The sequence below is a fragment of the Girardinichthys multiradiatus genome, chromosome 10, assembly GCF_021462225.1.
Source record: "Girardinichthys multiradiatus isolate DD_20200921_A chromosome 10, DD_fGirMul_XY1, whole genome shotgun sequence".
In the NCBI taxonomy this organism is placed as follows: domain Eukaryota; kingdom Metazoa; phylum Chordata; class Actinopteri; order Cyprinodontiformes; family Goodeidae; genus Girardinichthys; species Girardinichthys multiradiatus.
This window is the reverse complement of record NC_061803.1, coordinates 8043411-8058567: the sequence shown is the minus strand read 5'-3', so window position 1 is coordinate 8058567 and position 15157 is coordinate 8043411. Positions and strand designations below refer to the sequence as shown.

Here is a 15157-nt window from a genome sequence, read left to right as displayed (position 1 = left end):
TTTTTCCAACAATGGTGGTCTTCTTGCCACTCTATAAAGGCCTGTTTTGTTGCATGCATGACTAATATCTGTTAATATATTCTCTGGATCTCTGCAGCTCCTCCAGAATTACCATGGGCTTCTTGGCTGGTTTTCAAATTAATGTGCTCCTTGCCCGGCCTGTCAGTTTAATTGGCCAGCCAGGTCTTGGTAAGGTTGCTGTTGTGCTGTACTCTTTTTATTTTCAGATGATTAATTCAACGATGTTCTGTGAGATATTCAGATGCTATTTGTTCACTAATGTTCTCTAACAAACATCAGAGCCCTTCACAGAACAGCTGTATTAATACCAATTGAGGGCAATTGGTTGTACAGGATTTTGTTTGGGGGTTTCAAAGTAAAGAAACTGAACACAAATGCAGACCACATTTCATATTTTTATTTGGAAAACTCCAGAAAACCATTTATCATTTTCGTTTTACTTCACAACTAACTTTAATAGTAAATATCTCTAATCTTTAATTAAACATTATTGTCCCAAGGGGGAAATTTTGCTCAGTGACTGAACACACGACACTAATTTACATTGACTTTTTCACCAACAAAAAAAAAAAAACTAGTAAAAGACAATTCCCAGCAAAACATACCTAACAGCAGACAAAGTAAAGGCAGAATCAACAACATCCTCTGCAGCACATGGCTTCGGTACAAACTACCCAATTAGGCGCTCTCCATCCATTGTCTATACCCGCTTGTCCTTGCAGAGTCATAGGGTGGCTGGTGCCTATCTCCACCAGTCAGAGATACACTCAAACCTAAGGGCAATTTAGAGTTCAATCAACCTAACAATCATGTCTTTGGACCGTGGGAGGAAGCCAGATTACCTGGAGAGAACACACGCATGGGGAGAACATGCAAACTCCCTGCAGAAAGATCCCAGCCCGGGATTCAAACCCATGACCTTCTTGCTGCAAGGCAACAGTGCTACCAACTGCTTCACCGTGCATTATCTGACTGTGTCTATAGATGTGTTCCAAGTTATCCAAACTAATGCTCAGCAGCTTATGCACTACTTTGTTTTGTTGGATTACATAAAATCTCAGTAACATTCAATGAAGATTGTGGTTTCATGACTAAACCTGGACAAGTATAAGTGTATGGTTACCTTTGTAAGGTACTATGTGTTTCTAATTTTCCATTTTATATAGTAACTTTTTTATGTGCATGTGTTCTAAAATATTCTAGGGAAATCAGATTGGTCCTTCATTAAGCAGGAATACAGCTGTGCAGGTAGTTTATTCAGGAATAAAAATATGTAGAAGGTATGAACTTGTCGCATTTAAAGGTGTCAAGATGATGCTGATAAGATCAGAAAAGTTTGGGCATCTTTACTGCCATTTGAGTCATCTGTGGCTCAGTGAAAAGAGTGGTCATCTTGTAATCCAAGGGTTGTGGGTTTGATTTCAGCTTCCTCCTGCCACATGTCAATGTGCCCCTGGGCAAGGCACTTAACCTCAAATTGCCTACCGATCTGCGTATCGGTGTATGAATGTGTGCGTGCTAGTGAGTGCGTCTGGGTGAATGTGGCTCTAATGTAAAGCGCTTCGAGTGGTCAGTATGAGTGGAAAGGTGCTATATAATTTCAGTCCATTTACCATTTAAGAAAATCTGTGTAAATAAAAAGTGATTGTTCTGAGCTGATATTATACTGGTAGACTGTCATAATCAAGAGTTTCCCCCTGACAAAATATCAGCTGATTCCATTTGAGTGTAGTAATATTTCACTCAAAAAAAAAACATTTTTAAAACTAATCAAGAACTTAGAGGACCAGTAAGCACCATAAAGAGCTCATTTTGTGAGGGGTTTACAGCATGGTGTTGCCACCAGTGCAGAGCTTGTTTAACATAAGCAACAGGTAAGAGTGAGTGCAGCAGCAAGTGATACAAGAAAAAATATACAAGGGCAGAAGAGACGCCTCGTCTACATCCAAAAATGCTTCAGAATAGACAGAAAATCAGCAGGAAGTACAATTAAAGACAGCAGAAAACTGGTGCAAAGTTCGAATAAACTGAGGCCAGAACAAAAGGTGAGTACCACTAAATGTCATGAGCCATGCATGGAATCCATGCGTAGGTTTGTTTCTCATCCAGGAACTGGGTCTTAACTTTTAACAGTTCTGTCTAACAACACAGTCAAAAATGAAAGATGTCTGTAGTAAAAAAATAAATAAAATTTGGTCAGTAGAATAAAAGCGTAATCTAGAACTAGTGGTCAATTGCCAAAAACTGTTGGCTAAGCAGAAACTAACCTAGGGGTTGTCTTTGAGCACTAATAAAACAAGAATAGGTCACCATCAGGCAGGATTAGGCCTAGATGTTGATTTCCACCATGCCAGGAGAACTGCAATAGCTATGAAGAAATAGAGTCAACACTGTTGACTTGTCATATAACCCTGATGTATTTGCCAGTCAGAATCACTGTTACATGTTTTTAATTATTCTTCACTATGCCATAGAAAAAAAGAAATAATCATCTTAAAATAATGGAGCCATAAAAAGCAATACTTGTGTCACTGCCAGGACTTTTTACTTCACTAGAACTTCATTGATTTTTTAGTCAAGGCAGAATCCACTTGCTGTTTTCTGCTGAAGTTACAGTGAATAGCGACCACTAGAGGTCACTGTTTAATAGCAGAATACCACATAGAACAGCATCTTATTCAAGACGGAATAAACGGAATGACTGAGACTGCTTCTGAGTCCAAATTAAAAGATTAAAAGTCCGTTCGGTTCCCATTTTGAGCATTGTTTGGATTTAACTAAACACTAATAAAGATCTATTTTGAAATAGTCAGTTTTAGATAGGTTTCCTTATTCTGTTGAAAAAATATCTAAAGAAAATATTTTCATAAGAAAATGTAAGAATTTTCATAAGAAAATATAAAAATTTTAACTGTTTCTGTCACAGTGTTAACTAATTACCAAGTTAGATGAACATTTATTTAACCCAAAGCACTTATTGTAAAATGAAACGGGTTCTATGTGGGAAGTGAAACCCATTTTTGATTATTTATGTTAAATAACTTCTGCAACCTGAACTACTCCAGTTTTCTTCTTTGTAATCATTGCGTTGCATCTGTGAAGGAGAAAAATATTATTTACATAGTTGGTTTTGAAGTGAATTATTAGATAAATTAATCTGTAAATAGTTTTTGTTGTTTACATCTTTAAATATGTGATTACAAAGTTCAGCACAGTGGATGAATTTGCCTTGAAATGTTTACTCCAAACCATATTTTTTAGCTGGCAGCAACTGGGCAGAAAAAAAGTCTAACTTGGCACATTTCCTCTGAATACCCACATAGGAAATCTCAACGTTGTGATCAGGAAACAAAGCTTATTTTTTGTCACTGTATCAATACTATTCGCTCATGCTAAACATGCCTTAGTCTCTGTCCGCTTTACACTGGATGTAACTAATCTTGCATAAAGCTTGTAAAGTAATAAAAAATACTTTTCACTAAATTTATATCTTGTTCTGCTTCATCTTTAGCAAGTGGCCCAGATAATCTGCATCTGTCTTTAAAATATCATTCAGAAAGTGTTGTGCCTTTCTGAATCAAAGGATGCAACCTGATGCCACTTGTCAAATTTTTACTTCAAATGACAAGTTAATTGAACAGGTATGAATTTATTTTTTGGATTTTTCTTGTTCACATATTGTTGGTTGGTCCATTTTTCTTTTCAAGGCCCTTTTAGGTGTTTGACTCCTTTGTTTCCTTAAATCACCAGGAGCCATCTTGTCAGATAGACAAATTATGTTTGTCCTTCCTCAAACACAAACTGGTGTATGTTACAGGGACATCTTGAATGTGTATGAACTGCCAAGCAAGGATTATAAATCAGTAGGGCTAAGGGCTACTGGACCACTGAATGCACAAAACCAGTTATAGAAAGCTGCTGGTTGTTTTAGTGCTTTGATAGAAATGACAAATTTACCAGTTCTAACTAGTTTATTTTATGTTGTGTTTTTCAACTTGGGGTGTTGTGAAACTATAGGTCTACTGTCTTTGGCAGGACTACCTTGCACAATAGATTCTGAATCTCAACAGGAATATTCCTGGTAAAAAAAGGTTTAAAACAGAAAATGTATCCAGCTGAAGTCAAAGATAAACCATATGGCAATGCTTAATTTTTCTTCTTCAAATGGCATCTTGAAAGTATGGCACATTGAGTAAATAAATAATATTTTTTTTCATGTTTCAAAACACATAATGGCCATTTGGATAAATGCCTCTCTAAAATGGAAAGGCTCTGCCACTTCTTGATGTCTTGTCGTCTGAAAGCGTGGCTTAAAATGTGTCTATAAAATTATGTTTCAACACTGTATTGTAGTCAAATCCTTACAGACTGTTTAGGTGTAAAAATTGACTTTCAGCTGCTTCCATTCACTGCTACTATGTTTTATGCAACCACTGCATGACTCTTATATAACTCTTTTGTAGTTACACGGTTGCTGAGAAAATGGCAGCAGTGATGCATGCCTGCTCACATCAGTGTAGCAATGCTGATCAGAACCAAACCAAAAATTTATCAGAATTTTCAGCTGCCACCTCAGCTGTCTTCTGCTTGCTTTTTTCCCCTTCCATGTTTCTTTTTATATATTTCGTGATTCCTAATATAAAAATGAAAATAAGCTACAAGTTGAAATATGTGATTGAGGGAGAAACAAGTTTATATTCTGACCTGAACAACAAAACAAACCTCAGTAAATTATGCAAAACAACAAGTATTTTCATCAGTGTGACATGAATGACTGACCCTGATAAAAATGTGTCCTCAGAATAATTTCTACATATTTACACACACGTTATTGTTTTGTGACAGTAGAAGGCTGCACATGACTCGTTGCTTTCTCCCAAAGGACCTTAAAGTCCAGTATTTCATCCTCTACCCTTTGTCATTCAGTAGAATCAGTCTTTTCCTCTGTATGTGATGTTTGTGAAGGTAGATGTTGCTCCTTTATAGAGAGGATTGTGTACCTGCAAATCAAGCAAGAATGAAGAAATGATAATGTAAGTTTTACAGGGAGAAAAGAGATTTCAAAACCATGAAATTCTGAAACTAAAGTCTAAATGGCTAAAAAAAAATCCTTGTGCAAATATGGTTAAATACATAGTTTATGCTTTGACTTCCTTTATTCTGTGACTTTAGTGATTCAAAGAAAATTTACGCTTGTGAGATTTGTGAGACCACAAAGAGGCCAATTACCAGCACAGGCTGATTACCGTTGGCTAATTTAAACCCAGCCCTTCCTCTGGCTGTCCTTTGTTCTGCTGGGAGTAACAGCATGACACTAAATAATAAAACAAACATCCTCAGAAAACTGGCAAAGGGGAGCACGTGTGGCCTTTTATATGTTTTCGTCAACAAAGAAATATACATGCACACATCTAAATAGAAGATTTCATAAGCACCCATGACTTTATCATTTAATCTTGTGCAGATGCACCAATTAAGAACAGCACGTGCCACCTCCTGCTTTGTTTACCCACCGTGTCCCACTTGGCACGAGCGCGCTCTTCCTCAAACCTGGCGAACTCCCGCCTGTCGTGGATGGTAACCAGCAGCTTCCAGATCAGCAGAGCAGACAGGCCGAGAAACAAGATGGCTCCCGCCACAGACAAAAGCACCACCAAAATGTCCGGACCCTTGGGGCAATCTGGATGGAGGGGTGGTAGAGATAAAGGGATGAGTAAAGAGGAAATGCAGAAGATACGCCTGCGGTCGGGCTAGAGGAAGTCTGATTTTATAATGTTTCCTTCCACGTGTCTCTGCTTCTGACTGTTAAATTTGTTGTGAAGGTATTCATATGCACTGAGCTTTCTCACTTTTTGCCTGCACAAACAGCACATGCACAACATTTTATGAAACAGACTAACACAAGTGAATAACATTTAACATTAGTGAATAATTGTGAAGTGGACAAAAAAGTACACGGTTTTTAACAAATAAAATGCAGGAAATTGTAGAATGCAGATCCATTCATCCCTCTTTTCACTAATACCCCTAAATAAATTGCAGTGCAACCAACCGCCTTGTGAATAGTGTCATTCCATGTGTAATTTGATTTCAGTATAAATACAACTGTTCTGTAAAGGCCTCAGAGTTAGCTTGGGAGGAGCTCCAGAGAGTCACAGGTCAGGTGGCAGACTGCTGACAAGACAATTGCCAGTTATGAACTCCATGTATCTAACCTTTCAGAAGAATGACCTGCCACTGTTAAAAGAATCCCATAAAAAGTCCACTTCGCAGACTGCCACAATCCATGCAGGGGACACTGCAAACATGAAGAATGTGCTGTGGTCAGATGGAACCAAAATATAACTTTTTGACCTACATGGAAAACACATGTTGTGAAAAACGAATACTGCACATCCTCCTGAACACGCCAGGCCTAACGTGAAACATAGCAGTGTTAGAATCATGCTTTGGGAATGCTTATCTTCAGCAGGGACAAGGAAGGTGGTTAGCGTTAATGGGAAAATTGATGGAGCTAAATACAGGACCATCCTGGAGGAAATCCTGTTACAGGCTGTAAAAGAACACACAGCCAAAGCTACAATGGAGTGGGTCGGCTCAAAGCACATCTGTGTGTTACAATGACCCAGTCAAAGTCCAGGCTTCACCCAATTGAGAATCTGTGTCAGGACTTAAAAAATAAACTGGAAATCCAAGGTCTGGTACCTATTTAACATGAGAAGCAGTATCTTAAACAGACTGTTAAACATAGAAGATACAAGAAGATTAGAGGAAGAGCTGCAGTGGAAAATACTGACATCTTACAGCCGAGGCCACAGCTCTCCCTTCCCTCATTATGGTTTGGAAAAAACGCAACAAGAATCTGATTTGAGGAGTTTTAAAACTGACTGACAGCAGTACTCATTAATATGGAACATTTCTTTGCCAGAACGGAAGAGTACTCGACTTGTTACACTGTCCTTTGTGTTTTTCCTATCATTTATCATCCTGGAAAAAATTGTTCTTAAATTATCCACCATATACATTTCTCAGTCTTTATGAGGGAAGTAATAGACTAAATACAGCTGAATCGTTCCTTGTTTTATCCCTACATCTCATTAAAATAATTCTTTGCAAGTTTGGGAGTTTCGAGATGGGAAACTGTTCAAAAAATCATCTCTACACTTTTATTAACCCTCTGATTTTGTTGGCCCATAGTTCCAGGCTTTAATGGCTCCTGGAAGATGTTTTCCTAACTGCAGTCTTGTTCCAAGATATTAGACCAAGCCAGCTAGGCAAAGTGAATACAAGTCAAAGTTGTGTAAATGTCCTCAAAATCTTTTGTTTTAGTTTACCACTATCAACTACTGACTCAGCAAGGTTTTTGGTATTTAATGTGATAGATATTTTTAAATGTTCATTTTTTTCTGTCAGGTTCTTTTTGACTTGAAATGGGAATGTCTCAAGTAAACATGGCATATATCAATCATACTTAAATATCAGTAACAATATCAGATCTCGCCCTGTATAATTGACGACCTGTCCAGGGTGTAGCTGTATATAAAACTCATACTCCCACATCAGGTGAGGTGTTTTAAATTGTTGTATTTTAATGAACATAGGCAACACTTACGTATTTGAAAATGATGTCATAACCTCGCCTCTGACCAAACACCAGACCAGTCAGATGGAACAGCAGGATACTCCACACCTCCCTGCTTGAAGGTGGGCTAATCACTAAAACATTTTGCACGGATAAAAACCTTTCATGAAACGGTGCTGGTCAGTTTGCTTTCGCTATTTTGGGGTACAGCGTTTTTGGAACAACATGGAGCAGTTTGCCAAGGGCAGTTTAAATGGCCATGCATCAATTCATACCCACTGATCTGGAGGTCTATCTAACTATTAATCTACTGCAATTTGCATGAGCAAAAGAAATTTTGTGGGCAGGGCCTCAAAACTGTCTACAGCCCTGGAGCCCACATGCTTCTAAATCCGGCCCTGTAGGTTTTTGTTGGGAATAAAAAGTCTTTGGAAATGTCAGTTTTGCAGTAGCATAATCTCACACTCAAAAATGTAAAAAAAAAAAAAATTCAGCTAATTATTTGAGTCCATTTAGTCAGAAGGAAAGTTCCCATTAGAAGAAATAACCTGGATTTGAAATATTTGTGTATTTCAGAGTCCCTGATCTAATGAACTCAACCCAGATTTCCATGGTCTTTTTGGAAAAGAAAGAGACCCACATCACATATCCTGTATTTAAAAGTGGACATAAGATGCCTTTTTTGTTTGTGGCTTAAACGCTCAGCCTTAGTCTCATGTGACTAAAGCACACAATACTAACTGGACCTTCTCATGCTGTTTATACTTGCATATAATTGTTAGAACTGATAAATGTGACACATTTATGCATCTGGAAATTTTACTCAAGGATGAACCAGACTAGTTGGTCGTCCGCAAATACATCTACATGTGTTCCACTAAGCTTTAAAAGCCATTACATTATCATCTGGGTTTTCTTAATTTGGTAAAACTTTAATCTGATTTATTGTCAGACAATAACAATAAAAATGCATGGGTCTTTTTATACCTTGTATCTAAGTAACTTTGTTTCAACTGTATTTATAAATGCACTGATAAAATATTCTGAACCTGAGAACATGGCACTATTACTCCACGAGTTACTCCTTTTAAGGGACACCTTCAACAAGAGCCATCTGGTTCTTTGTTAGTTTGAAACTATTTATGTATTTTTTATGGACACATTTTAAAGAAGTATTTTTCTTTTTTTGGCCACCCTAGGTTTAAACTGTGCATTAGCTGCATGCATGTGTGTGAGAATGTGCTTTCAGACCAGATGCAGCTTGTATGTTCGCAGCAGTTTTGAGTAACCTACAGCAGGAATGACATTTTACTGCAAACTTCAAAGCCCCTTTCTTCTTCTTTTGTTCCTCCTCTTTTTTTACTTTGCTGTTTTCGACTCCTCATCTGACCCTTTTGATCCCTTTAACTACCACCCTTACAGCTCACACAAATCAAACTAAGTTAGTACTCCAGGATCATGTCTTTAGCATTATTCATCGAGTTAGTCTTTAATTTATTAAAACGTTTGCCTTTCTTTGGCTCTCTAACAGTCCTGCTGTCCTCTTGAGATTCTGTAAAGTCAGCAGCTTCCTGGAGGAGCAGGACTGCTGTTTACAACCCTCTTTGACACAGCATGGTGCGCCTCTGTTCAAGGTAAATTCCAGGGGTGCTTCTCTGATACCCACTGCTGTCTAAATTAAACACACACATTCATTAGAGGTTTCTCTCCGGGCAGTAATGGTCATTAAAAGCCGTTTTACACGAAGCTCTCCCTCTGTTCGGCTGCCAAACAAGTAGGTATCAGGGTAGTGGCAACTGGAGCTTGGATAAAGAAGACCACAAAACAAGAAGATCTGGCTTGACTTAAAAACTATGAATAATGCCGTTGCATTTGTGGTGATTCAACAGGCATGATTTATTTGGTTTCTTTTTCTAGTTACCTTTTAAACTGGACACTTCAAAACATTGATTATGTTGCCTTTAAGCCACTTTAGTAACTAATTCAGCATTATGCTTAGGGTCATTTAAGTTTGCAAAGCCATTTGCACCCAAGCCATAACTTCTTGGAAGATGTCTTGAGATAGTTTGTCAATCTTTCCTCATATTCTTCTTTGTCGTGCTTATGTCCCTGTCTGCATTTTCACACTGGCTTATCAACATTGCTTTTGGAGTACTGGCTTCCTTTTCTGAGTGGCCTTTCAGCTCATTTAGTGCAGAACTTGTTTCACTGCGGGCAATGATTTACTGTGTTTGATAGATCCGACTTTGTAATGATCCTTGGGTGTTCCGGTTTTGTTTTTCATTTGTGTTTTGATCATTTCTGAGTTCGTAAGTGTTGTCACAAGGGGCTTGCTATATTTGGTTGTTTGTGTGTGGTTATATTGCTTGAACAGGTAAACATGGCAGCTTTAGGCATCTGGAAATTATATAAAAGAATGAACCAGAATTGTGGAGGTCCACAATTCTTGCCCTGATAACTTGGCTGATGTTTCATATTTAATTATCAACTCATCTGAAGCTTGCAATGCCATGAAATCATTGTCTGAGCTTTCCCCGCAATGATTTGGGGTTGTTTGGTGTTTGGCTTCTGGCTTTTTCTTATATGTTCTCACAGTTTTTGAATCATGCTTCTGTTTATTATTTTCCTGGTCATGCTTTAGTTTTTGTTTTGGATTCAAGATTCTCTGTTTTTGCTCCAGACACGTTTTGTTCTGTTTATCAATTATCTTTATTCGGTTCACCTGCTCCAAGCTAATCTGTCTCCTTGCTCCACCTGTTTCACACTCCATATATACACACCTGTCCCGTTTATTCCTTGCGGAAACATTTTCTAATCATGCTCATGTCTTGTCTTTTCCCTGCCTGTCCATGCCTGCTTCTGCTTCCACCTGTGAGTGAGTTTTTGTGTTTTTCAAAGGATTAAATCCTTTTTCACTTACCATCACGCTGCCTGCTCGTCTGTATTCTGGGGTCCTATTTCGCAAGCCCTAACATTCCCAAATTTGAAGGCATGTTTTGCTGTATAGAAACTTCCGATTTTAAAGAAAGTAATACAAAACATGTCTAAAAAACTTTTTTCTCATTCTGGCATTTAGCAAATTGAAATAATTTAGGTAATCCTAACTGACCTAAAACAGGAAAAGTTTAGTCAGATTTTACGTTAAACATTTGGTTTCAGGTTTACTTACGTAAAATTTTGGAAATATCATCTTGTTGCACTCTGCTTTAAGGTGAGTGTGTGTTACTTACCAGGCTCTTTGACCACAAACAGGATGGATTTGCCACTGGCGTCCTCGTAGTACTGGAATCGCTCCACACAGTCGTTTTCGTCTTTGTACGAGCAGTTTACAGCATTTGTGTCATGGAGCACTGTGTGGAAATGTCAAAGAAATATCCAGTCAGTCAAAGCTTGAATCTGTACCTGTCTTTTTGGAAAAAGAAATATAAATGTCACTATTTCATGACCGTGCACAAGTAATGAACACATGCTCACCCATGATCCTTTCAACCTAATATTTGAGATTTCCCTCAGATATCTCATTACATCTTTCTGTAAGCATTCTAAAAACATTAACTATTACTAATATATTATACCAGCAATAAATATGTGTTTTAATTGCTGTACCAACTGGAGTCTTGAGAAGCTAAGTGTTACCTATTTCATCTACAAGCACAATCTCATCCTTGCAGATTCGACTGCAGGTGTTATCGTCATGCAGCTTGCCCCTCTTGAAGTGTTTACACTCCACACACTCCCTAAGAGGACAAGAAGCATATTCAGTGTCATTTTATTATAAATAATAATAATAATAGGCCAAAGATTTTGAATTCTGCAACTCTGCAAGCAAACTTATGCATTTGTAGGCTCACTTCTTCATGGTACAAGCGTCTGGGCAGGTGGGGCATTTGTCACACGTGGCCCCATATGCCCCCGGTTGGGTGCACTCACAGACCCCACAAACGCACTGGCCCCTGCCGCTGCAGAGCAGACCCAGGTTGGACATGCAGGTGTCTGTGCGTCTGGAGCAGTTACAGTTCTCGCCCTGCCAGTCTGGTGCACACTGGCAGAAACCACAGTTACACACGCCATGGCCTGAAAGGGAAAGAAGAGTAAAGTAAAGGGAAGTAAAGTATCTCCAGTGAGTACTGGGTTTCCTCCTCATAGGACATGGCCGGAAACCTCCAAAGTGAGGCGCCCAAGAGGCCTCCTGATCAGATACCAAACAACTTAGACTGGCTAACGTAAACGGACCACTAAATCAAGAACTTTGCTTTTTGACTAGGCTCTTTCTTCACCATGACAGCCCAGCTAGGCATCAGTATTACTGCAGACATCCTTTATGAACACCAAGACATTAAAATATTTGAACTCCAACTGGAGGCAAAGATTGACCCCCAACCAGGAGGGAGCAGTCCCAAGATACTAAATGTTCTTGACATTGTGGTGCTGTTGTGTTTGAAAAGACTTTTTCATTGTGGAAGTTATGGAGGACTGGGAACTTTTTGAGTCAATCTTTGATAACATGCATGAGTATATTTTGATTGCAACCTGAACAAGTAGACATTGCAATAAGTATGATTTGTGGCAAAGCTAATGTATTAAGTTGCATCAGATTTAGTATGTGTGCCTTCTGAAGATGATGTTTTATAGATCTAACACAAAAACACAGAAAACCCAAATGCTAACTGCTATAGAGAAACAATTAATACATTTTCAATAGTTACTCTGGGTCAAAAATGCAGTCAGAATTGGTGTTTCTGATGAGAACCTGAAACATGAAGTAAAACTCAGGAGAAACCAAAAACCATGGGAACAACGAGAACAGGATGGGTTCAACAGCAAATCAAGCAAGGAATGATTGTAAACTATAGGCTTAAAAACAGAAGGAGAGTGATTACTGGCATTGAAAACAGGCAAGTGACTACACTGATTAATGGCAGTGGTCGGGAGCATGGACAAAAAGTAGCATACCATTAAATCTGTTGAACAACTCAATGTCTCATGGTTGTGACAGACAAAGACGACACTGGAAAAATAAATAAATGAAGACAATAATGAAAACAAGAACAATACAATTATGGAGGCTTACCAACGAAATAGACACCCTGATTAAAACTAAATACTGTAAAGAAGGGTGGGTGGCATAATGCTATGGTTTCACATAAAATCAGAGTAGTTTGACAAGCTTCTATAAAACCTATCTTTTGAACCCTGAGAGAAAATGTAATCTTGAGAAGACGGTGGAGCAATGGTGGCGGCAGTGGTAGGAGTTCATCGTGTAATTGGTGGGTTGAATTTTTGAATCCCCGCTTCTCCCCTGACTGGAAAAACGTTTTTTGTTGATGCGTCTAAAACTGCTGGGCATTAAAACTAGTTCCATTGTCTGACTGAGGCATCCTTTTATTTTTGGATGAATGATTCATTGCATAAGTGGGTAGAATTGTGCACAACATTGTGTTCTTGTTACTCCATATATCCTTGTCTGCATGCAAGTGCCAGTCTGAGTGACGGTGCAGAAAACACTGTGGTCCACAGCCACAGAGAACAATGCCCAGATAAACGAGACAGGAAGCTGCTTGGGACTGTGTAAATGGTTAAAGATTATCCCCAAACAAACTGTTATTACCACTAGACTGCAGCACTGATGCTTTTTAATTGTGTTATTCTGTGGCAGAGGGCAAACGTCCCCAACATTAAATGAGGTATCTGAGGACAAAGACACACCATGTTCTGCAGAGACTTAGACTCTGAACATTTCCAGTGTTCTTACACACATGGCCCTTCTCTGACCAAACATGGATTTATTTTTAGCGTCATTACACCACATCAGCCTATGAGTAAGCAGAAAGGTATTTCCATGTTAGTCGGCAGACTTTTGGGAATACAGCAAAACTTTTCTGGGTGAGAGCAGCGAAAGTGAGGAGAGGAGGGGGCGGGAGCAATATAATGTTGATAATGTAATGAAGCACAAGTCAGTAGCTGGTCCCGAAACGTTGCACTATGCTTTTAACTTTTGTTCTCTTCTCCTGTCGTCATGGTTCCTGACCAATTTTGTTCACTCTTTTTGGTTGGTAGAGTTTATTTAACTAGGTTGATTCCCAGGAACAGATTCACCTTTTAAATGAAATCTACAAAGAGGTTGGGGCTTTCAGTAGTGCATTCAGGAGGCTTACTGTAAGCTTTCCTGTGTTTGGGATCCTCATGCTCCTTATGCAATTTTCAACCACCTGATCCAAATTATGACCTGCAGACAAAATGACATTTTTAAGGATGTTTAGGAAAAATCCAGGAAACCATGTCACTGTCCACAGAGAAGCCAGTTTTGCATAATCACGGACTGAGAGGGGGCTGACCAAGAAACAAGGCCCTGCTCCATAATCAACACCTATAAGCGCAACAAAATTCCCAACAGCGCACCTGGAAGTCCTATGATCACTGCATCATCTGCTGACCTGTTTGCCCGGTAGGCAATCTGCAGGGGCACAGCCCCCTTGCTGGACCCCCGGAGGTTTGCCTACCAGGCAAACAGGTCGGCAGATGATGCAGTCAACTTGGGATTACAATTCATCCTGCAAAACCTCAACCACTCAGGGATGTACGCCAGGATCTTGTTTGTGGACTTAAGCTCGGCCTTCAACACCATCAACCCAGACATCCTCCACCAGAAGCTCACCAAGCTCAAAGTCCCGACCTCCACCTGTCAGTCACCAGATTCCTGAATGGACCGGCAGCAGCAAGTGAGGCTGGGGAGCATCTTCTTCTGCCCAAGAACCATCAGTACAGGCACTCCACACTCTCTCTCCCCACTCCTCTTCTCCCTCTACACAAATGACTGTACCTCACTGGACCCATCTGTGAAACTCCTTAGGTTGCAGATGACACCACTGTTATTGGTCTGATCCAGGAGAGTGATGAGTCTGCATACAGACAGGAAGTGGATCGGCTGGTACACTGGTGTGGTCAGAACCACCTGGAACTTAACTCACTCAAGACTGTGGAGATGATGGTGGACTTTTGGAGTACACCACCCCCATATGCCCCACTCACCATCCTCAACAACACTGTCCACTGTAGACCACTTCCGGTTCCTAGGAACCACCATTTCTCGAAAAGTGAGATAGTCCTCACACATAGACAAGAAGAAGGTCCATCAGAGACTGTACTTCCTGAGGCAACTCAAGAAGTACAACCTTCCACAGGAGCTGCTGGTCATCTTCTGCACTGCCATCATTCAGTCTGTCCTGTCTTCGTCCATCTCAGTGTGGTTTGGATCATCAACAAAACAGGACAGGTCCAGACTGCAACGAATAATCAGGTCTGCAAATAGAACCATCAGGGCTGCCCTTCCCTCTATCCAGGACTTACAGGTACAGGTTTGGCGTCAAGAAAAGGGCAGCAAAAATCTTTGCAGACACCACACATCCTGCACACAAACTGTTTAGGCTTTTACCTTCAGGAGGTGCTACAGAGCGTCTGCTAAAACCAGCCGCCACAGAGACAGTTTCTTCCCCCAGGCTGTTGCTCTGATGAACACTTGAAAGTCAGTTTGCTGTTCCAGAACAGCACCATGCA

At 39.7% G+C, this 15157-nt stretch overlaps 1 protein-coding gene across 4 annotated transcripts in view; it reads right to left on the bottom strand.

Annotated features, from left to right (window-relative positions):
- Positions 1-403: 403 nt before the first annotated feature.
- Positions 404-15157, bottom strand: part of LOC124875034 (integrin beta-3-like) — a 32846-nt gene continuing 18092 nt past the window's right edge. For all 4 annotated transcript variants that reach the window (XM_047376811.1, XM_047376809.1, XM_047376808.1 and 1 more), the window contains exons 12-16: positions 11455-11677; positions 11240-11340; positions 10834-10953; positions 5535-5701; positions 404-5021 (exon numbers count right to left, since the gene is read on the bottom strand). In XM_047376811.1, coding sequence (XP_047232767.1) covers positions 4953-5021; positions 5535-5701; positions 10834-10953; positions 11240-11340; positions 11455-11677 — 680 coding nt within the window. In that variant the 3' untranslated portion in view covers positions 404-4952. The remainder of the gene's footprint in view (positions 5022-5534; positions 5702-10833; positions 10954-11239; positions 11341-11454; positions 11678-15157) is intronic.